This window comes from Mesoplodon densirostris, chromosome 10, assembly GCF_025265405.1.
Source record: "Mesoplodon densirostris isolate mMesDen1 chromosome 10, mMesDen1 primary haplotype, whole genome shotgun sequence".
Taxonomy (NCBI): domain Eukaryota; kingdom Metazoa; phylum Chordata; class Mammalia; order Artiodactyla; family Ziphiidae; genus Mesoplodon; species Mesoplodon densirostris.
Genome location: NC_082670.1, coordinates 106,354,935 through 106,378,531, shown reverse-complemented (window position 1 = coordinate 106,378,531; position 23,597 = coordinate 106,354,935). Strand labels below are relative to the sequence as shown.

General features: G+C 43.3%; 1 protein-coding gene across 1 annotated transcript in view; it reads left to right on the top strand.

Annotated features, from left to right (window-relative positions):
• The window catches only part of CCDC174 (coiled-coil domain containing 174), a 29,330-nt gene extending 6,344 nt beyond the window's left edge, over positions 1–22,986 (top strand). The window contains exons 4-11 of the mRNA XM_060110068.1: positions 5,173–5,231; positions 7,432–7,606; positions 11,000–11,095; positions 12,081–12,223; positions 13,273–13,367; positions 13,905–14,037; positions 15,782–15,934; positions 17,571–22,986. Of these exons, the coding sequence (XP_059966051.1) occupies positions 5,173–5,231; positions 7,432–7,606; positions 11,000–11,095; positions 12,081–12,223; positions 13,273–13,367; positions 13,905–14,037; positions 15,782–15,934; positions 17,571–17,869 (1,153 nt within the window). The 3' untranslated portion in view covers positions 17,870–22,986. The remainder of the gene's footprint in view (positions 1–5,172; positions 5,232–7,431; positions 7,607–10,999; positions 11,096–12,080; positions 12,224–13,272; positions 13,368–13,904; positions 14,038–15,781; positions 15,935–17,570) is intronic.
• The last annotated feature ends 611 nt before the right edge of the window (positions 22,987–23,597 follow it).

Genomic DNA, 23,597 nt, shown 5'->3' with positions numbered 1-23,597 from the left:
ATAGTATTCCATTGTGTATGTATGTCACCTTTTCTTTATCCGTTCATACATCAGTGGACACTTAGATTGTATCCTTATCTTGGCTATTGTAAATAATGCTATAATGAACATGGGGGTGCATGTATCTTTTGAATTAGTGTTTTCGTTTACTTCAGATAAATACCCAGAGGTGGAATTGCTGGATCATATGGTAGTTCTTTTTTTTTTTTTTGGCCACGCTGTGCGGCATGCAGGATCTTAGTTCCCCAACCCTCTGCATTGGAAGTGCAGAGTCTTAATCACTGAACTTCCAGAGAAGTCCCCATATGGTAGTTCTATTTTTATTTTGTGAGGAATCTCCATACTCTTTTTCCATAGTGGCTATACCAGTTTACATTCCCACCAACAGTGCATGAAAGTTTCCTTTTGTACACATCCTCACTAGCCAACACTTGTTATTTCTTGTCTTTTTGATAGTAGCCATTCTAACAGGTATGAGGTGATATCTCATTGTGGTTTTGATTTGCGTTTCCCTCATGATTAGTGATGCTGAGCACCTTTTCATGTACCTGTTGGCCATCTGCATGTCTTTGAAAAAATATCTATTCAGGTCCATTTTTTAAATTGGATTGTTCTTTTGCTGTTGAGTTGTAAGTTCTTTGTTTATTTTGGCTATTAAGCCTTTGTCAGATAAATGATTTGTAAATATTTCCTCCCATCCAATAGGTTGCTTTTTCATTTTGTTGATGATTTCCTTTGTTCTGCAGAAGCTTTTTAGTTTGATATAATTCCTCTTCTTTATTTTTGCTTTTGTTGCCTTTGCTTTTCATGTCGAATCCAAAAAAAATCAGTGCCACAGCGGATGTCAGGGAACTTGTTGCCTGTGTTTTCTTCTAGGAGTTTTATGGTTTCAGGTCTTACATTCAAGTTTTTATTCCATTTTGAGTTAGTTTTTGTGTACGATAGTGGTCTAGTTTCATTCTTTTGCATGTGGCTGTACAGTTTTCCCAACACCATTTATTGAAGAGACTGTCCTTTTCCCATTGCATATTCTTGGCTTGTTTGTTATAAATTAAATGACCGTATGTGTGTGGGTTTGTTTCTGGGCTCTCTTTCCATTCCATTGATCTGTGTCTGTTTTTATGCCAATACCATACTGTTTTGATTACTATGGCTTTGTAATATAGTTTGTAATCGGGGAGCATGATGCCTCCAGCTTTGTTCTTCTTTTCCAGAATTGCTTTGGCTCTTTGGGGATCTTTTGTGCTTCCATACAAATTTTAGGGTTGTTCATTCTATTTCTGCGAAAAATGCCATTGGAGTTTTAACAGGGATTGCTTTGATTTTGTAGATTGCTTTGGGTAGTATGGACATTTTAACAGTATTCTTCTAATCTGTAAATATCTTTCCACTTATGTGTATCATCTTCAGTTTCTTCATCAGTGCTCTGTAGTTTTCAGTGTATAGGTCTTTCATCTCCTTTGTTAAATTTATTCCAAAGTATTTTATGATTTTTTTTTTGGCTGTGCCACATGGCATGCGGAATCTCAGTTCCCCAGCCAGGGATTGAACCTGCGCCCCCTGCAGTGGAAGCGTGGAGTCTTAACCACTGGATGGCCAGGGAAGTCTCTTCTGTTCTTTTTGATGCAATTGTAAATGGGATTGTTTTCTTATTTTCTCTTTCTGATAGATCATTATTAGTGTATAGAAACGCAACAGAGTTTTGTGTATTGATTTTGGGGTTTTTTTTGTTTTTTTTTTTTTGCGGTACATGGGCCTCTCACTGTTGTGGCCTCTCCCATTGCAGAGCACAGGCTCTGGACGTGCAGGCCCAGCGGCCATGGCTCACAGGCCCAGCCGCTCCGCGGCATGTGGGATCTTCCTGGACCAGGGCATGAATCCGTGTCCCCTGCATGGGCAAGCGGACTCTCAACCACTGCGCCACCAGGGAAGCCCTGTGTATTGATTTTGTATCCTGCAACTTCACTGAGTTCATTTCTTAGTGCCAACAGTTTTTTGGTGGAGTCTTTGGGATTTTTTTTTCTTTTTTTTTATTATTTATTTTTGGCTGCATTGGGTCTTTGTTGCTGCATGCAGGCTTTTCTCTAGTTGCGGTGAGCAGGGGCTACTCTTCGTTGCTGTGGGAGGGCTTCTCATTGCAGTGGTGTTGCTGAGCGTGGACTCCAGGCACGCAGGCTCAGTAGTTGTGGCGCCCAGGCTTAGTTGCTCCATGGCATGTGGGATCTTCCGGACCAGGGCTCAAACCCGTGTCTCCTGCATTGGCAGGTGGATTCTTAACCACTGTTCCACCAGGGAAGCCCGGGATTTTCTATATATAATGTTATGTCATCTGCAAATAGTGTTAGTTTTATTTCTTCCTTTTTGATTTGGATGCCTTTTTTTTTTTTTTCTTGCCTAATTGTTCTGGCTAGAACTTCCAATACTACACTGAGTAAAAATGTTAAGGGTAGGCATCCTTGTCTTGTTTCTGACCTTAGAGTAAAAGCTTCCAACTTTTCACCATTGAGTATTAATTATGGGCATGATCTTTTTTAGTTTCCTCTGTATAACAGAGTATTCCTTGGTACTTTGCTATGATTTTTCTATCCAGTAACTTTCTACATAATACGTTCATTGTGCTCATGGGGAATCAAGTCTCCCCATGATCTGCAGGACTTCTGCACCTCTCCAGAGCTTACAACAGGCAGAGGTAGTTCCATGAGGATGTAAGGCCTCAGGCAAGTTACTTTTCCATTGAGACTCTTTCCTTATCTGTGAGGTGTGGTGGTTAATACTTAACTCATGAAGCCCTTTAAGAGATTAAAGGAGATACATAGTGTCTGGCACATAGTGGTTTCCAGATAAGTGTCCCATACCCTTGCCCTCTGAATTCCATCTTCACTACTTGACTGAAGAAATGTTCTTTACAGTCACCAATGACTTCCTCATCTACTTAATCCAGTGGCCATTTCCCTGACATCTTCCTTGATCTCCATTATTTTTTAATTTATTTATTTATTTATTTATGTATATTTTTTGGCTGCATTGGGTCTTCGTTGCTACACACGGGCTTTCTCTAGTTGTGGCGAGCAGGGGCTGCTCTTTGTTGTGGTGTGCGAGCTTCTCATTGCGGTGGTTCTCTTGTTGCAGAGCATGGGCTCTAGAGCGCAGGCTCAGTAGTTGTGGTGCACAGGCTTAGTTACTCCACAGCATGTGGGATCTTCCTGGACCAGGGCTCGAACCCGTGTCCCCTACATTGGCAGGCGGATTCTTAACCACTGCGCCACCAGGGAAGTCCCTCCATTATTCATCTGAAGACTCTTCCTGCCATCTTAAAACTGTCTTCTTTCTGTTACACTGCATCCAAACTTCTTATCCTTTCCCTTGCACTTGTGTCCCCACCTGTCTCTGTTGTGTTTATTTTGTACCACTCTCCTCTTTGTTCAGCACCCTCTACCACGCTGGTGTCTCCTTGAACATGTCAAGTTCATTCCCTCTTCATCTTTCCTCTGGGTGACTTGCTTTCTCCCTGAAGGTTCCTTCCATGGTTGACTTCTTGCTATGCAAGCCTTAGGCCAAACGTCCTCTTCAGAGGTTTCCCCTGACTACCCTATCTTAGTGTCCTGCCCATTTTCTCGGTCCAGACAGTGTATTTTGTTTTCTAAATTTTTTGAAGTTTTATTTTTACTAAGATGATGAGATTCTGTAATGAGACTGCTTGTTACCTTAAGCTCCATCTGAAAAAGAGCAACTTAACCTCTTAGAAGTTGATATGACTAAGCTGGTCCACAGTGCACTCCATCAATGCATGATAAAGGGTCTCTATTGGGAAAACATGCTTTTATTTCCTTCCCTTCTTCTCACTGTCTGAAATCTTCTTTTTCATTGATTTATTTATTGTCTTTCTCCCTCTCTAGAGTGTGACCCCCATGAGAGCTGGAACTTTGTCTTATGCACCTAAAACAGTGCTTGGCACTTATGTAGTCAGTGCTTGCGAATGAATGTGTAAAATGAAAGAGGAATCTTTCTGACACAGAAGCGAAGAGGCTGTAACTGGTGGCATGCTTTACATGTATTATCTAATTAATCCTCATTACAACCCTAAGAGGCAATGCTATCTTTCCTATTGTGATGTGGGAATTGAGGTGTATGAGAGGTTAAGTCACTTGTTCCAGAGCACACAGCGGTGTGACCAAGGGACTTTATTGCCTTGGGACACCATTATTATTATTATTATTATTATTATTATTATTATTATTATTATTATTATTATTAATACTATTTTGGCTGTGCTGCATGGTATGTGGGATTTTAGTTTCCCAACCAGGGATTGAACCCATGCCCCCTGTAGTGGAAGCACAGAGCCCTAACCACTGAACCGCTAGGGAATTCCCTTGGGACACCATTAGAAATGAAATTTTCTATTATGGTTAAGTGTGATCCTTCACAAGCAAAAACTCAGATGACTTCTTTGGGGCTCTTTACCATCGTAGGTATTTCTAGAATAAAAGAATTGTCAGCTGTCTTACCCACGAAAGAATAAATGTCTCTAGAATTAACATGAGCAGAGAGACTGCTGTATTGAAATACCAGGGTTGATGTTTGTTTTTATTAGCTATTCGTCATGAATACATTATTCATGTTCTGTATAAAATAGACATGATCATATTTTTAACAGACTTCCAAGAAGTTGGTCTCTACCTCCCTTAGGCCTGATGAGCCAAGGGAGACCAGGGACCCTTGTGTAAGACAAGGAATTTGTAAAACAAATGGAATTTGGTGATCCATTTGGAAGGTTGCAAACAGAAAATGTTTTTGTTTAGACATCTCTCTTTTTTTGGTATTTAAGTTACATTTAGCACTTAAATTAAATTGGAATCTTAATTCATTCATGTATTCACTCATCAAATACTTACAGAGCATCTGCTATGCACCAGATACTGTTTTAGGCCCTGGGATACAGTCATGAATGAGAGAAACATGGGCTAGGCTTTCACGGAGCTTACGCTTAGTTGGCAGAGCAGACCTGGCTGGGCCTGAGGGTCCCCTCAGGGTGGGGTTTCAGCTCTAGTTGTCAGGCTGGGTCCCTTGGGCAGGTTGCAGCAGTAAGGCTGGGTATGGGGCAGAATTATCAGGAGTTGCAATGATAAGACCATTTCTAATACTTGCTTTTTTTTTTTTTTTTACTACTAGGGAGAAATTGGAAGAAAAAGCCAAATTATATGAAAAAATGACTAAAGGAGACTTTATAGGTAAATAAGATTATTTATGTATCTTTATTTTCTGTAATTCATACACCTCTGTGGTATTTTATTATTTGTTAAAATAATTGTAAGAATAGGGAGAAATTTAAAAAATAAAATTGATTACTTTCCGTGCCAGCACAGAGACAAGAAAATCAGCAGTAGTTTTTCAGTTGCCCCGTGGGTGCTGGGCCCCATGATAGGTGCTATGAAGGGACAAGCCAGTACGGTATAAGCCGGATTCTCTGCCTCTGCCCTCAAAGGGGCGTATCATCAGTGGAGGAAAATGGCACAGCACAAAACAAACTTAGGAAGCAAGGTCTAAATAGGCCACAATTACAGTTATTGCTATGTTAAAAAAAAACCTGGGAGGAATTATGGTTATATCAGGGTACTGGAGTTATGGTTCCTTTTTCCCTGTTTTTCTCTATTTTTAGTTTTTTTCTGTGATGTGCTTATAGTTGCTTTTAAGATAATAATAAAAAGATCCCCCTTTTCTCATACCCGCCCCAGAAAAACAAAACCCAACCTACAGTTCAGCAGCAGTAGAAGAGATTTTATAAGGCAGTGCATATCTTCTTGCCTTTAAAAAGCATGTGTGGAAGTCTCTAGGGAGAAGGTGGCTCTGATGGGGGTCTTGAAGGCGTTGGAAAACTGGAGAAAGGGATTCTGCAGGGGCAGAAAGGAGAGAGCAGATCGGAGGGAGGAGAGGGCCAGAGCTGGCAGGGCCGACTAGCAGGGCTGGGTCAGAGGGGCGGGGAGAGGGGGCAGTGGGGCAGCAGGAGAGCAGCGGGGCGGGACCCTGATCACGGGCTGCCCAGACAGCAGAGGCCTGTTCCCTGTGTGGTGGGGAGCCCAGCATGGGCAGTTTGGGTGCTCGCAAAGCTGAGGGCCCTGGGAGAGGTTTTGCCTTCCTAAAGAAGCAGCAGGGTGTCAGTCAGCAGGAGGCCTCACTGTTACATGGTCTTACAACTCAGTTCTGGGAACGTATATCTCTTTCCCATTTGAATCACATGTTTTTGTGGCTTAAAAAAAAAGTCTTTTTTCGTTTGATTCAAACTTTACTTATATTGTTAATATAGAAATCAAGTCCAAAGGAGTGTGTGGACGTGGAGATTTGGTCCTGTCCATACCGGCAGGCCTACCTCCTGATAGGCATATTGGACCAGCATGTTCGGGCTAGTCAAGTTTTGGAGCCTCAGCTATTCTCCACTGTACAGTGAGGGTAACACCAGCCCCTGGTAGTAGGGAACCTACTATCTGTTCCTTAGAGCTTAAATCTAGCAGAGTGAAACTTCATGAAACATTGTGAATACATCCGTTATCCTGTGTTAAATTAAAATCATGGATTGCTATTTAACTTTCAGTGTATGTGTTAGCTCAAGTAGATCGTGAAGCCTGCAGGCAGATGGCACTTCACACATCTCTGTATGCCCTGCAGATCCTGGCACTGTGCCTTACCTGAAAAGTGGTGTTCTTTGGATTGAAAAGAATTCAGATTACTTCTTTGACCTGTGTTATGACCCTTCAAACATTTGCCATACTGTAGCAGTATAATTAGGGTTATGGGATATGGCCCACATGTTTAGAGAGGGGTATTACTGATAGCCACAAAGACTTACTGAGAAATACAGTTCTGCTTCTGTATTATGTAATTGGCTATATGAGTCTCTTTTTTTTTTTTTTTTTTTTTTTTTTCTTTTTGCGGTATGCGGGCCTCTCACTGTTGTGGCCTCTCCCGTTGCGGAGCACAGGCTCCGGATGCGCAGGCCCAGCGGCCATGGCTCACGGGCCCAGCCGCTCCGCGGCATATGGGATGCTCCCAGACCGGGGCACGAACCCGTATCCCCTGCATCGGCAGGCGGACTCTTAACCACTGCGCCACCAGGGAGGCCCTATATGAGTCTCTTGAAATCAAACGGTTTTGTTATCTTAAAGTCTTTTGTTATTGACAAGGCAGCAGAAAACATTAGGCTTCTAAAGATTTTTTTATGTGGTATATGTGTCCAGTGGCCTATTTACATCTTCCCTGTCAGTCTCGAGGTGGCTCTGTGTCTTTGTGAGCATTTAGGGGGTGGGTGGAGACATCAACTACTGAATTGTCGGGTAATATAGCTACATAGTGATGAATGTGACTGCTTCATATCAATTCCATGTGTGGTCTTCTTCTTTAATGTCAAGAATCTGAAAATTGATTTTTATGTCCTAGATGAAGAAGTGGAGGATATGTACCTTGTGGATTTCACACAGAAGATCATAGACAAACACAAAGAAATGGAAGAGATTGGCGCCAATAGAGATTATAGAAAGACAGAAAGAGATGATGATGAAGAAACCGTTTCTGAAAAAGATATCCCTCCTCCCCAGGACCCCAGTGAAGAATGGTTGGTAATATTATGCCATTTGGTCATGTTAACATTGTCAGACTTGCGTTTAGTTTTTGAGAGTCATGTTGTTTGGTTGTTATCAAGCCATTTCTCTCTATCCTTAAATATTTATTTATTTACTATTTATTTATTTTCGCCGTGCCGGGTCTTAATTGTGGCATGTGGGCTCTTCTTTGAGGCATGCGGGCTCTTTAGTTGTGGCGTGCAGACTTCTTAGTTGCAGAATGTGAACTCTTAGTTGTGGCATGCATGAGGGATTTAGTTCCCTGACCAGGGATTGAACACGGGCCCCCTGCATTGGGAGTGCTGAGTCTTACCCACTGGACCACCAGGGAAGTCCCAGTCTCTCTCTCTTTATTTCTTTTTCTGGCTGCATTGGGTCTTCATTGCTGTGCGTGGGCTTTCTCTAGTTGCAGTGAGCAGGGGCTACTCTTCGTTGCGGTGCATGGGCTCTAGGCATGCGGGCTTAGTAGTCGCGGCTTGGGAGCTCTAGAGCACAGGCTCAGTAGCTGTGGCACACGGGCTTATTTGCTCCGTGGCATGTGGGATCTTCCCGGACCAGGGCTCAAACCCATGCCCCCTGCATTGGCAGACGGATTCTTAACCATTGTGCCACCAAGGGAGTCCCTTTCTCTCTATTCTTAATCAGTTTTCTTTCTTTAGAGACTCCACTTTAAATAGGATTGGATTTATAGATATAGAAGCAGTAGCTCCAATAAAGAAATAATTACAAATAGACTGAGCTCCTGCCATGTGCCAGGCACTGTGCCAGGCACGGAGGCATTGATATGCCTGTTTCATTGATGTGAAAAAGTTGTTTAGGCAGAAGAATGTTCCTTTGTTACCCACACTACCTTACCCATGTCCTTATTCGGGCATCATGGAGAGTCATCACGTAGATAGTGTCATCTCTGTTTCCAGTGAAAAGAGGCTGGCAGAGCTGATCCAGTGAGCCTTACTCTGGCTGTGACATTTTCTGGCAGTGTGGTCTAGGCATCATGACCTGGATCTGGACAGCAGCAGCTCTGCCTTTCACTTGTGATATGGTTGTGATCAAGTTCCTTCCCTCTCTAAGCTTCAGTTTCCTCATCTGTAGAACAGGGATGGTGATGCCTAGTAGGTGAATGATGGGGAAACTAAACTAGTCTTTTCTTTACAAAGAGACCAGAATGAAAATTCCATTATGATTTTTTGTACCTAAGACATTGTTTAGAAACTTGTTCAAAAGGGCTTGAAATTGCATGGAGATGCACTGATGCTTTGTCCTGGGAGTAACCCTGCCTGTTCCCCTCCTACTGGTGCAGAGCCCACCCCTCCCCCGCTTCAAGGCTCGAATGTCCTCTTTATGGGGGTGTTTGTTAGGAACTGCTTAGGATTGTTGGCAGCACTTGTTGACCTTTTGTCAGCCATTGCCCCTGTGGGCAGGAGTCATTTATGAGTGAGGGAGCAGTCTTCACTGCTTGGGAACACAGAGAACTTGCATCTTCATGCTGTGGAGGGGTCTTCTTACCTACCTTCTAAAACACTTATATCTGGGGTGGGCTAAGTGGCCGCATGCTTGCTATAGCAACCAGAAGAGGAGCCTGTATGATGCCATCCCTTCCATCATGCTTCTCTTGATCATTTCTAGTCTCAGTGGTTTCTCCCTCATCTGAACTCTGGTAGCACTTAAACATACTTTCTGCTCCTTTGGGTCTTACCTTTTATTTATATTGACACATAACTGGCCTCATTACCAGAAGAAGATTGAGGCAAACTTCTGGTACTTCTTATACCCTGCCTGCTCCTGTTAGGAGTGTTTCATGAGCGTGTGCCCTAACTTCCCCCTAGAGCCCTGTGAAGAGGGCATGACTCCGAGCCCTCCTGTGTCCCCCTTGTACCTCGAGTAATTGTTTCTCTGAGAGCTTGCTCGGTGGTTGCTGATTACATGGGGGCAGTTGCTGGCTGCTGTTCTGCCACTTCTTTTTGATGGAATCTGAATGTTTTGGAGGCCTTCTCCAGAGACAGAATGGCCTGTGATTGCTTTTCATAGCAGAAATCTCATCTCCTTTGAAAGGTTTAATGTCTTTTTTTTCCCCCTCATATTAATGCCTGTATGATTACAATCAATTTGTTACTGATTTGAAGAGTTTGGAGGGCAATTGAAGGTGTCACATGCCACCATATGGTGAAGGAAGATGCACTGCAAGCAGTTCTGACACTTTTTTTGTTTTTAAATTAGGTTCCAGAATTGTAACTGCTTGTAAAATACTTTAGGTAGTTAAGTTCCAGGTGGTGGAAAATCTTTCCACAAAAATACTGTAAATAACTACTCAGACCATCTGGCTAAATGTTTTTTGTTCTCCATTCATAGAAGAAGAAAAAAGGAAAAGAAGAAAAGGGAGAAAGAAACTGCTCTCTGCTGTTGGAGGTTTTATTTCTGTGGTTATCAGCTTTAGGACTATAGTTGTGGATTCCCAAACATTCAGTTTTTAAATCATAGGCTGACAGTTGGAATCGGCAGGTGTGAGACAAAAGAAAAGGCTAACAAAAGCACAGCCACATGCATGGGAATCTGACCTTGAGTTGGTCCAGCAGCAGTGCTGGCCCTTCTGTGCTTTCAGCCTCCTGCCAAAGGCTGTGAGGGAGTCCCTGCCCATAATTTAAAAAACTAAAAATGTTTTGCATCATAATGCAAATGAAATGTTACTCATGAAAACCTGCCCTTTTCCTGTTGGGGGACTCTCAGTATTTCACTGGCCTTGCCGGCTGCCTGGCTCCCCTGCCTCATACCTGGACAAAGGTACTTCGGGCCAGGATGAGGAAAGAGGAACGGGGGTGAAAGATAACAGACTGGCCCGCTGCTGAGGTGCTTCTTTGGTATAAAATGTGTGTTGCTTGGCTTCCTCCTAGTTAAAAAGAGTCTCTCAAAATACTTACATTAAGAAAGTTCTAATTCATTGGGAAGAATTGTGCCAATTTGCAGAAATACAGGAAAGAATAAAAAGTCAAATTTGGGAAGACTGTGAGGAAGTGAGCAAGTTGAGAATATGATACGGAGCAAAGTTATTATGATGCTGATAAAATATTTGGAATTGTTTAAACCAAATTAAGGTAAGTTCTGAGATGCTGCAGCAAGGGTCTTTGTGGCTTATTTATCTTGAGGTCAGAGATGTACATGATCATTTTCTACAGTTTCTAAAACTAAGATTTAATAAAGGGCTCAATGAACTTACTGTGTGTCAACGTTTAACTTTGAAAAACATGTTCTTACCAATGGTAGTGGTCTCTCAGGTTGAGGGTTTTTCTTGGTGATGGGGCCTAAATTAACTTTTTACTGTGCACCAACTCCCTGACTTAGGGAACCATATGTCATGTACAATTTTCCACGCCTTTTCACTTTTATTTCAGGGTGGATTATGTGGATTCTTTAGGGCGATCCCGGCGCTGTATGAGAAAGGATTTGCCACATCTGCTGGAAATGGATAAAAATCTTCAGGGGAAGCTGTAAGTGTGTGACACGCAAAGCTTTGCCCATGACATGCAGACACGGGGATTGTTTTGTGCGCAAGGCTGTTTTTAGTTAATTATCTTTGGTGCTCTGCTATGAGAGTATTTTTTTAATGTATAAGAATATTAGTGGAAGCCCTTTTTTGGGGTTAGCATACACATACACACATAGTCCACACTCGGAACAACCTGAGTGGTTGATCATCCAGATTGTGTAGCTACTGAAAGGGATGAGTTAGAGCCTATCTGTTTACTTGGAAGGATGTCTGCCTACAGAGTAACAAATAGAGAATGAGCCCAGACCAAGCAAACAAACAAACCACTGCGGAGAAAGCGTTTAAGAATATACTCTTGGTTATCCCACAGCAGGTGGGGGCAGGGAGGTAGTTAGCTTAACTTTTTGTTTATACACCTTTGCATTTTGAAGTAAGGGCTTTATGGCTAGAATTTTTTCTGTGGTGCCTAAGACACACCTAAGAGGTAACTTGCTAAAACATCCCAGGGAATAAAATTCTAAGCAAGGGCAGATATTGTGTGGAAAGTGTTGGGAGAAGCTCCACCTTGTCCACGTCATCCAGGTTCAGGTAGGCCTGGGCTTGGCACAAGGAAGAAAGTGCAGAAGCCCTGAGCCACCTGACGGGACATGAGGTCCTGCACAGGAGACCATCCACAGGAGGCCCGTAGTTCCTCCTGTCTGCCTCTCCTGCCCCCTCCATTCAGCCCAAGACCAGGGTGGGAAGGAAAGTAATTTGTCTGAGTGGTGAGGCAAGATTTCATTATGCTAATATAACATGTTGCTTGCTTTGATTAAAGAAAGGTGAAAATAGTTTTTGCAGGTTCCCAGTGGTATTGTGGGTCAGAAGCCTCTGTAAGGAACTGTCTTCTTCATAACTAGAGTTACTCATCCATGATCGCACTCCTGAACCAAAGCATTGCTGTGTCGCAGCTCTTATCTAAGATGGTTTTTGCTCTATTTTCCTAGTTTCGTTAGTCCTGCAAATGAAAAAACCTTACTATCTGAAGATATGAGAAAAGAACTCCAGCGCCAGCAATGGGAGGAAGAAGAGAGGGAGTCCCTGAGAAGACCAATGGGGCCCGTACATTACGAAGACATTCGTGAAAATGGTATAGTCATCTGGCAGCTTTTTTTTTTTTTTTTTTTTTTAATTTATTTTTGGCTGCATCGGGTCTCTGTTGCTGTGCACGGGCTTTCTCTAGTTGCGGCGAGCAGGGGCCACTCTTCATTGCGGTGCACGGGCTTCTCATTGTGGTGGCTTCTCTTGTTGCAGAGCACGGGCTCTAGGCATATGGGCTCAGTAGTTGTGGCACACGGGCTTAGTTGCTCCACGGCATGTGGGATCTTCCCAGAGGACTCGAACCTGTGTTCCCTTCATTGGCAGGCAGATTCTTAACCACTGCGCCACCAGGAAAGCCCCCATCTGGCAGCTTTTTAAATCATTTTTTTATCTTGAACAAATGACAAACGTAAAAGGAAGTATTCGTAAAGCAGCAGCTCTTATGTGGAAATAAAAGATTCTGCTTTTGGGCTTCCCTGGTGGCGCAGTGGTTGAGAATCTGCCTGCTAATGCAGGGGCCACGGGTTCGAGCCCTCGTCTGGGAAGATCCCACATGCCGTGGAGCGACTGGGCCCGTGAGCCATAACTACTGAGCCTGCGCGTCTGGAGCCTGTGCTTCACAACAAGAGAGGCCACGATAGTGAGAGGCCCGCGCATCGCGATGAAGAGTGGCCCCCGCTTGCCACAACTAGAGAAAGCCCACACACAGAAACGAAGACCCAACACAGTCAAAAATAAAAAAATAAGTAAATAAATTTAAAAAAAAAAAAAAAGATTCTGCTTTCGGAATTGAAAATACCCCTTTTTTCACTTCATAGCCTAAAAATATTCATATTGGGAGTATCTTCCTAACAGAGGGTCTGTTAATCCGAGTTTGCTCCCCAAGAGAAGTGGAGACAGCCTATGACTAAAACGTTAATGAATATTTGTCACTTGGCAAACAGGATGGAAACAACTTCTAACTTTTTTTTAGCTGCTGCTTAGAAAAAACAAAACAAAATGTGTGAGACATCATTGTGTTCCTTTTTGCTTTGGTAGGAGTTTGGTCTGAATTTAATTCACTGATCTAACCTTTTGGATAATTTTGACTTATTTCAGAGGCCCGGCAACTTGGTGTTGGATACTTTGCCTTTGCCCGAGATAAAGAGTTGAGAAACAAGCAGATGAAAACTTTAGAAATGCTGCGTGAGCAGGTACTAATTAAACTCAGTTGATGTTAAGGATTTGAGCGGTTGGGTTTCCTGTTGTACCGTACTGCAAAAAAATCTAGTAAATAAATTAGAAATTTACATTGCTATTCAGAATACAATTATCGGTTTCATAAAGGTAATTGCGATATTATTTTGGTGTTTCAGACTTTAAGATTATAGTTGTTCAAAAGTAACTTGTATAACTTTGATGTTTTAAACTTGGTTTCAAATATGGCACTTTTGGAGCGGCCTGGGTGAGAAAATAGAAAGTTATTAGAGGGTGGTTAAGGAGTAGGACAGAATTTTCTTGAATGGTAAGCGTTTCAGGATACTCTGTGAACTCTTACTAAACTTCAGAAGACATCAGAGGGCTTGTGTAAGAGGACTTAACGGGTCTTCATGTTGAAGATCTCAAGGATGGCTTCTTAGAGGTGGCATGAAAATCAATTAGTCTATTTTTAGAATAAAATTACTTATTTCATCCTTTTCAACAAATATTGTGAATAGACTAACAATTTTCTAATTTTCTGTTCTGTTCAGACAACAGATCAGAGAACAAAACGAGAAAATATAAAGGAAAAGAGAAAGGCTATGTTAGAAGCAAGACTTGCCAAACTCCGACAAAAAAAGATGAAAAAGTCTAAAGAGGATGGAGCAGAGGAAGAAGATAGAGGTATATCTTGGCTCGTGTTTCTAAACCTCAAAAGGAAAAATTTTAGTTCAGTTGATGTCTCAGTAATAGGACTGGCAATGTGGAAATCAGCCATCTAGTTTTATTCTCTAAGCAAGCAGTGCACCTTGGAGATACTGCCAGGAACAGGTTTTATAACCAAAGTGGCGTGGAATTACACTCCAAAGAAAATTTCAGGCTGTAGACAAGGGTATTAACAGTACATTGTGTTGTTTCATAGAAGAGCATGGTTTAGTAACTGAGACTTAGGGGTAAAATACCTAAGTAAAATACTGAAAAGGTATTTTAGGATAAAATTTAGTTGTGCACGTACATGTTTTAGACCTATTTTCATTTGCTATGGTTGTGGTTTTTGTTGGTTATTATAAAGTAATGTATTTTAAAGAAGACATGCATTCAGAAAGTTAATAAAATAAAGGATTTACAAATACGGGTATAGACAGCTTGCCAAGGGACTGTTGAAATGCTTGGGAGCACCGTTCAGTACTGTGGTCAGACTTGCTCACTGTGGGAGTTATGCTAGACTGGGATAAACTGCCCCAACAGAGACACTGCAGAGACTGGCTCGAACCAGGTGGACGTCTGCTTCTCTAGTTTAACACCTCAGAGGTGGTGGGTGTCCAGGGCAGGTAGTAGCTCTGCCCTGTACGGTCACCTTTTCCCTGGCCTCTTCCTGTCTTAATGCTTCTGCCATTCCATAGAGGGTTCCTCTCACCTGCACGGTCGCTAGCTCCCCAGCACCTGTTCATGATCCAGCCCTGGGGAAGAAGGGGCGGGGATCTAGCTTCCATTCTAGGAATGTGAGTCAGGATCACACACAACCTACGCATTTACATTCCAATGGCCAGAATCCACGGGCCATCCCCAACTGCAGGGGAGGCTGGGAAATGGCGTCTCTGGCGAGGTGACACATATCTAGCTGAAGCTGGGGGGCACTGTAGTCCCAAAAGGAAGAAGGGGGTGTGGGTGTTAGGGGCACGTAGAAGCTTCTCCAGCTCTCACAGAAGCCTGTGCTAAGCCACGGGCCATTTTCTAATTCTGAACACACTTCAGTTTAGCTTTGGAAGGAGATCAGAACACTTAGGAATTGGAAAATGGTCCATTTAGTTTTGTATAAATGCTGTCTCCCTGTGACATGTTAAACTCTGTTTTGTTTCTCTGTTTTTGCTGTACTCCTGAACATCTGTCATTTCCACAAGATGTGAAGTGCCACCAGTGCTTTTTAAAAATCTGTTTTCTTTTAAAATATGGCCAAAATAGAATAGCCTACAGCCTGTCGCCAGGCTCCAGCTCTTCATCACCCTCAGTCCCCTTGCTTAGTTGGAGACTCTTACTTCAGTTGAGTAATTGGGGGATTTCTGGTCCTTCGATTGTTGGTCAGGGGAAGCAGGGTGGCATAGTGGCAAACAGAGACTTTGAAATCCATCCATTGTGGGTTTGAATCCTGGCCCTTGTTACTGTCCACCTGTGTAGCATTTCTGATCTTAATTTTCCTTATCTATAAAATGGGGATACAGTGGAAATACCAATCCTGACTTTATTAGGGTTATTACAGGGTTAAGTGAACTATTGTATACAAAATACTTAGCCCACTGCCTGGCACATGATAGATGCTCAATAAATACCGGTTATTGCTTGTACTCTCAGGATGAGCGTGTTCTATTTAATTTTTTAAAGTAGTTTTAAGCTTTATTATAATGAAGTCTTATTTCCTTGCCAAAAATAGATGGAGATGTTATTGGGCCACTGCCACCAGAACCAGAGGTCACGCCAGCTCCTCATACAGCTGCCCAGAGTAGCAAAGTTGAAGTCATCGTTCAGGAGAGGAAGGATACCCGGCCTGGGGTGCCGCACGTCCGGGAGTGGGACAGAGGAAAAGGTAAGGGGATCAGTTCTCCTGAACAGAGTGTGATTCTGGTGAGTCTTAGTGGTCCTTGGAAGCTTAAGGAATTCTTCACATCCTTGAACTTGTTTCTTCTCAATACCCAGGAGCATTAGACAGTGTGATTATAAAAGACCAGGGTCTACAAGGCATCATGCTTAAAGGATGAGTTTCTTTTTTATTTTAAGAAACACTTGGGGGAAGGTTTCTGAAATTCCCGCTGCCCCCATGCGGTCTTACAGCTTGGGATGCTAGGTTTTTTTGTTTTTTTGTTTTTAATTTTTGGCTGCTTTGGGTCTTCATTGCTGCGCGGCTCTCTCTAGTTGCAGTGAGCGGGGGTACTCTTCATTGCGGTGTATGGGCTTCTCATTGCGGTGGCTTCTCTTGTTGTGGAGCATGGGCTCTAGGCACGCTGGCTTCAGTAGGTGTGGCGCGCGGGCTCAGTAGTTGTGGCTCGCGGGATTTAGAGCGCAGGCTCAGTAGTTGCGGCGCACGGGCTTAGTTGCTCCGCGGCATGTGGGATCTTCCCGGACCAGGGCTCGAACCTGTGTCCCCTGCATTGGCAGGCGGATTCTTTTTTTTTTTTTTTGCGGTATGTGGGCCTCTCACTGTTGTGGCCTCTCCCGTTGCGGAGCACAGGCTCCGGATGCGCAGGCCCAGCGGCCATGGCTCACGGGCCCAGCCGCTCCGCGGCATATGGGATCCTCCCAGACCGGGGCACGAACCCGTATCCCCTGCATCGGCAGGCGGACTCTCAACCACTGCGCCACCAGGGAGGCCCGGCAGGCGGATTCTTAACCACTGCGCCACCAGGGAAGCCCCTGGGATGCTGTTTTTCAGGAACCGTTTTTAAAAACCTTATGAAGGTTTGGTACTTTCATGTATTCTGTGTTTTTAGCAGTCTCTTTTATGTTCAGTTGAAAACAGTCTGTGTCCCAGTGTATTAACTTGGATTCACATATGGTCCCATTGGGTTATGCAGAATTGTCTGTAAGTTTTTTCTGTAAATACACCATGGTCCCTACAGCAGCCTCTCTTTGGGAGAAGACTCTGGTTTATGTCTTTTTGAAAAAGATCATTTCAGTGGTACATTAGCATGAATTGTTGGAACTGATGAGATCCACGACTAAAGTAAAAGATATGCAGATGGGTGAGTGCCTTTGGTTAGTGCTACTGTTAAAAATAGAGGTGGAATACCAAGATAAATCTGGACAGGTGCCTTTTGTGTCTTCTAAAACTCAATAAAAGACAAAACTTGTGTTTTGCTATGAAGTACCTGTAACATCATGTCAAGCAAATGATCTAAGTGCTTGATTTTTTATGTTTGTCTCTCACATGTAATTTTAGTACTTTTTTGGCATTGTCTCCAGAGCCTGCCAGCCTTCTTTCTCCACAGAACCTTCCTTGAACCTTTCTCCACATGGAAGTTCTCACTCCTTTTTCTTAGCCTGGTTCCTTATCCTTTGTAGGCATTGCATATACCTTGTATTATAGTTTTGTTATTACTGTCCTTGTTCTCCAGAGACTTTAAGGTGGCTTTTAAGAAATATATACAATAATTTAAAAGTAATAACAATAAACATTCAATGATTCAATAGTCAGTTCTAATAATGCTCTTTCTTATTTTTACTAGACTTTTCCTTTGGGTATTGGTTGAAGAGGCAATCAGATCTCCGGGCTGAGAGAGACCCTGAGTTTGCCCCACCATCGAATTACTTTGTGGACCAAAAAAGAACTGGTTCTCTGAGTAGCCAGGCATGGAACAGACCTGCACCTGCACAGAGTGACCCGGGGCAGCACTTTGGCCAGAGCCATGACCTTGGCTCTTCACATACATCATCCACTCCAGCCCGCAGCGGCCCACCACAAGCCCAGGCGGTCACTTTTGAAACTCTGGATGATATGATTTCATATTATAAACAAGTGACATGAACTTAAAAACACTATAACTTGGGTCTGTACTGTTGATGGTGCCTTCCTCTCCCAGAGCAGAGAAAATAACTTAACTTTAGGGACTGAATTGTAACTTTCTCTTCCTGTCTTTTCCCCAAGATCCAGACTTCAGGCTGTATTTGTCAGCAGGGAAGAAAGTGAATGGTACTGTGGGAACTCTGGCCACTTTGCTCTTCATTTCATTCTAATTGGTATGGAGATACCAGTTCATCTGGATTTACATGTGAGCTGAGGTAGAGTAAACATACTCTAATACTTGATACTAAGGAGTTTGTAATCCTGTCTGCTTCATACCCACTCCCATGACTTATCCATATTTAAGGGTTCCACTCCTTTCCTTTTGCCAGTACTAGCTTGTAGATGTCTTTGTTCCAAGCATTCAGCTTCCAGGTCATTTGGTGGAGCATCTGTCAGGAAGAATTTTAGCCTGTCAAATGATGGCACATGAGGGTACACTGGGAGGCAAAGTGATCTAGTCTCCAGGAGGACCCTGACACTGATGGAGAATTAAGCATATCATTTGAAATGATCAAGAAGACCAGGGAGGACTTCACAGTCCAGAAAGGTAGACATTGACGTCACTTGCTCTTATTATCACCCCTTCTCGAGTGGCGATTATCACAGCCACCCATAGTGGGCGTTCATTAAGTGTGTACTGAGTGACGGGCACATGTGGAGGTTGCTGGGCGTGATAAGAGCAAGAGATGCTCCTTAGCCACCAGGGTTGGTTTTTCATCTCCGCCTGCCTCCCTGGTTCTCCCGCTCTGGGCCCTGATCTCTCTCGGGAGCTGAGTCACCTTCACCTCAGCCTGGGTAGGATGGACTTGTGCTGGAGTGAGGGACAGCAAGATCCTTTTGTCTTTACTAACAACAAGTGGGTGAGCGGAGCTCCAGAAGGACTTCTGTGCCTGAGTACCATTCCCGTCCTCTACTACTACAGCTCAGTGTCCTCTTCACAGCTGCAGACAAGCAGTAGAAGTTGACCACCAGGTCCACAGGGCTGTTAACAGCTGCCTCCCAGGCCAGTGAGTCTTGTAAGAAGGTGCTAGAGCAGGTCCTCAAAGCGCCTGCTGGAGCCTGTGGTCTCTGTTCCCACAGCACAGTGGTGTTGATGGGAGCACCCCCGTTCTCATTGTGTTTTGTTTTTTTTTTTGGCCACGAGGCATGTGGGATCTTAGCTCCCCGACCAGGGAATGAACCTGCACCCCCTGCCTTGGAAGGCAAAGTCTTAACCACTGGACCGCCAGGGAAGTCCCCGTTCTCATTGTGGATTGCACGCTGGAGCACAGAGAGGGTCAGTGATTCGGCACGTGATATCTAGGTGGCAGGTTGTTTAGGTGCATGTTTGCTTCAGACTCATGTTTTCTTCAGCACCCTCTGCTCTCAGTCTGCCCAAGTATTGAGCAGTAATAGACAAAATTCCAAATTCTTGCAAACTTAACCTCTGAAGTCCAGATCAAGGGTGGAGTTGCAAGACCTATTAAATGGTCATTTTGTCAGCCTGATCAGGCAAATACCTCTCCTAACAAAAATGAAAACCAACTGGCCCAGCTGCCTTTTCCTGCAGAAATTGACAAACTCATCCTAAAATTCATATGGAATTGTAAGGGACCGAGAATATCAAATATTCAAAACAATTTTGAATAAGAACAAAGTTGGGGGACTCTCTTCCTGATTTTAAGACTTACTACAAAGCTACAGGGATCAGAACAATGTGGTACTGGACTTCTCTGGTGGCACAGTGGTTAAGAATCTGCCTGCCAATGCAGGGGACATGGGTTTGAGCCCTGATCCGGGAAGATCCCACATGCCGCGGAGCAACTAAGCCTGTGCGCCACAACTACTGAGCCTGCACTCTAGAGCCCGGGCCCCTAGAGCCTGTGGTCTGCAACAAGAGAAGCCACCACAATGAGAACCCTGCACACCACAACTAGAGAAAGCTCGCGTGCAGCAACGAAGACCTAACGCAGCCAAAAATATATAAATAAATAAATATATAAAAAACAAAAAAACAATGTGGTACTGACATATTGATAAATCACTGAAACAGAGTTGAGAGTCCAGAAATAAACCCATACGTCTATGGTCACTTAATTTTTTGACAGTGGTGCCAAAATCATCCAGTAGGGACAGAACAGTCTTCTACAGATGGTTCTGGGACAGCTGACTCGCCACATGCAAAACAGTGGACTTGGACCCATACCTCTCACCACATAAAAAACAAAAGCACCTCAAAATTGACCAAAGGCTTAAATGTAAAACTGTAAAACCAACTGAAACAGCTTGTAGGACAAAAGGAGAGGAGACAAAAAGAAAAATTGGAATACTAAAAGGAAAAAATTATTAGATATCCTAGAACCATAAGGAAAAATAGAAGAAAAGAGAAGGTGAATAATAAGAGAAAGATGGGAAGAGGGTGTGTTTATAAGGTAGAGCAGAAGGTCTCGAGAGGCATAGTGTAGAGAAGGGATGGGAAGACTAGGCAGGCAGCAACAAGCGCATGAGTATAGGAGGCAGTGGTCACGGAAGGGGCCCCCAAATGACCTTTTGTCCTTGCCCAGGGCACCCACGGTGGACGGCAGAGCAGTCTGTGCACGTTGGCTGAGGGTCACTGTCGACTAATAACTGTAAGTTGGATATTCTCTAGGATTTCAAAGACTGTATAAGCCTCTTTCTAATCCCATTTTAACAGCATATATTGAGTGTTTTGTGAGCCCAGTTGTTTTATCCTCTTCCATTTCAGACTCGGGGTCCTTCAGTGTTGACACAATTCCAGTTTTACCGTTTCTTGTGGGCCAGTTTTGTAGGAGTGTGTCCAGCAGATGGCACTGGAGTTCTTAGGCTTCAGACCCGTGCTCTGGTAGCACTTCCAGTAGAAATGAGGTGTAAGCTGTGTGTGTCACTTTCAGTTTTCTAGGAACCACATTTAAAAAGTGAAATTAATTTTGTGGTATACAGTCATCCCTCTGTATGTGCCAGGACCTGCCATGAAAACCAAAATCCGTGGATGCTCAAGTTCCACAGGCGGCCCTCTGGACCCACAGTTCTGTATCTGTGGTTTCAACCAACTGTGGATCCTGTAGTGCTGTAGTAGTATTGAAAGATACACGCATAAGTGGACCCTCACAGTTCAAACCCATGTTGTTCAAGGGTCAACTCTATTTAATCCAGTATATCCAAAGTATTTCAACATTTAATCAATATACAAAACGTTTAATGGGATATTTTGCTTTTCTTTTCACATCCAGTCTTCAAAATCCACTGTGTATCCAACAGCCCATCTTAATTCAGATGCTAAATTTTCATCAGGAATACTTGATCTGTATTTAGATTTCATAAAATAAACATTTGAAAGTAGATTCACATACCCAGGTTCGTCCAAACGTACTTAAAACATTTAAGAGTTTGCCAATAACTGAATTGATTATCAAGTTTTAAATTTAATAAAATGTAGTTCCTTAGTCATACTACACCACATTTCAGATGCTCAAAAGACACAGGTCTAGTGCTACTGAATGCACAGCACAACTCTGAATGATCTGTTTTTACATGTTTTGTGGTCTGACTATACATAACTCTCCTGTTAGTAACTAAAGGATTGGCAAACACATCTCTTCCAAGCATACATTAAGCATTCACGCTACTCCTATGGCTTGTTTGACTTGGGTGCCAGCAGTGCTGAAATCTTCTATCAGAAAGCATGACCACACCTCGTTCGTGGCATTGTGGAGCTAAGCGAAATGTTTTGGATCAGAAATTGCTTTGAATTACTTGTTTTCATTGTAATCTTTTCTCCAGGCCTTTGTGTGTTTTGATACAGTTCGTTTGAATTGGCTAAATAAATCATTTTGTTTGCTTGCACAATTCCCAAAGGAGAAACTTTAAATCCATATACATGAGACTCCTGCTATGTTTAGCCGTGCATTTGCTGAAGACTTGTGGGATAATTTATTTCCTCTTAAAGCCATAGTGCAGCCTGGGAGATGGCTATCAGCTGACCTTTTTGTGACACACAGATGAGGCAGTAGAATTTAGAATTTGGAGTGGACGTGGGTACTGGTCTTTACAGTTAATACAACACAGAGTAGCCACGCCATATGTGTTTAATTTTTTTTCAGCCAGTAAATTGAACTAAGTCAGTTATACGTCAAGCAGTTCCTGTAAAAAACTATATGGCTAAGGTAAGTCATGATAATTGAAAAGAATTTGTTAACCTGCTGAAAACCATGAGAGAAAATGAAACTCCCCTGGTCCTGGCACCTGCCCTGCTGGCTGATAGGTGGTGAGGCATTTGCTGGTGTGGACCTGGACGTTGGCTTAACGTTCAGAGCATGTGTGGGGGGCGGGGCAGAGTGGGGAGAATGGTGGGATGGTGTAGATCATTGTCTAGGAAGATGGGAAAACCAGAACAATCAAAAGAATCAGGGTGTTTTAGTGAAAACCTGTCACCCAGGCCGAGTATTGATCTTCTGTTACCGTTTCTCGGTAAATCCCAGCTGTTCGTGTAACCATGCCCAGTAAATGTACGTCTGTGCAGTGATGGGAGTGGTCACAAATACTACTTGTTTTCTACCCTCCATTTAAACAGCATCTTTCCCCACTACATTTCTAACTGCCATGTTCTCTAACTCTAAGCTTACCTGCTCGGTGGTGGTTTTGCCTGGTTGTAAAAACCTTCCCTGGGGTACGATGTGTTCTCTTTCTATTTGGTCGTTATCAGCAAGTAAGCTTCCCTGAGCTTGAACACGGGTGTAGCTCTTGACCTCTCAGTCCCCACACCACTCCTCTCTGCACAGACAGTCTCGGTTGTTCAGGGTTGATATGGAAACCAGGAAATACAAGAATGGGCCCTGCTCCCAGCCCAGGTCTCCCAGGTCACAAGCCTGTCTGAGAACATGCTGCTTTCTTTTCAGGGACCCTTGTTGATTGTCTTCTTTCCTAAAGTGTCATCTTTACCTTAAAACTGAAAGACTTTGTATCTCTGCTTCCAATTATGATCAGCATAGGTGTTTATGGGATGTGTAATCAATGTAGACCTACCATCTGTGTGTTTTTTTTTTAACATCTCTCAAAACTGAGCTCAAGTTATTTTTTGCTGCCTAATAAATACTTCATATTAATCTGCATCGTTGTCAAACAGTTCCTCAGTTGTTGGCTGGCTACGTTATTTCACTGTTAAGAAAGAAGTGGCTATAAGTGTCTTTTTGTTTGGTTTGACCACATTTGAAGAACTATCTTCCCTCCTCCTTTTAAAACTGTTCCCTGGGCATTACTTTCAGAACTAATATCACTGGGTCAAAAGCGTTGATCATTTTTTTTGTCTCGATGGGTCTTGCCGGGAGACTCATCTTAATGGCCCTTTGGTGCCACAGTGGATCCCCCTGGTGGAGGATGCAGGTGGTTTGCAAGTGGATTCAACTCGAGGAAGAGCGGTGACTGAGGTTGCAGTCTCGAGAGCAAACCTTGCTGGGCAGCAGGCAGTTAAGCTTGATCGTATGCACGTGACGTCCCTCTCCTTCCTCTCAGATGCACTTCTCTCCATAGCTCAGCCCTTCTTCCTCTCATCTGCTAGAGAATTCAAGCATCTGTCCAGAACGTTCTTTATATATTGAATGGAGAGGACAGCATCTATTAGTTTTTCTAATTCCATTTCCACCTCTTTCGTGCATGAGGTGCGGGCTTGTTCTCTTGCCTGTCCCAGCCTGAA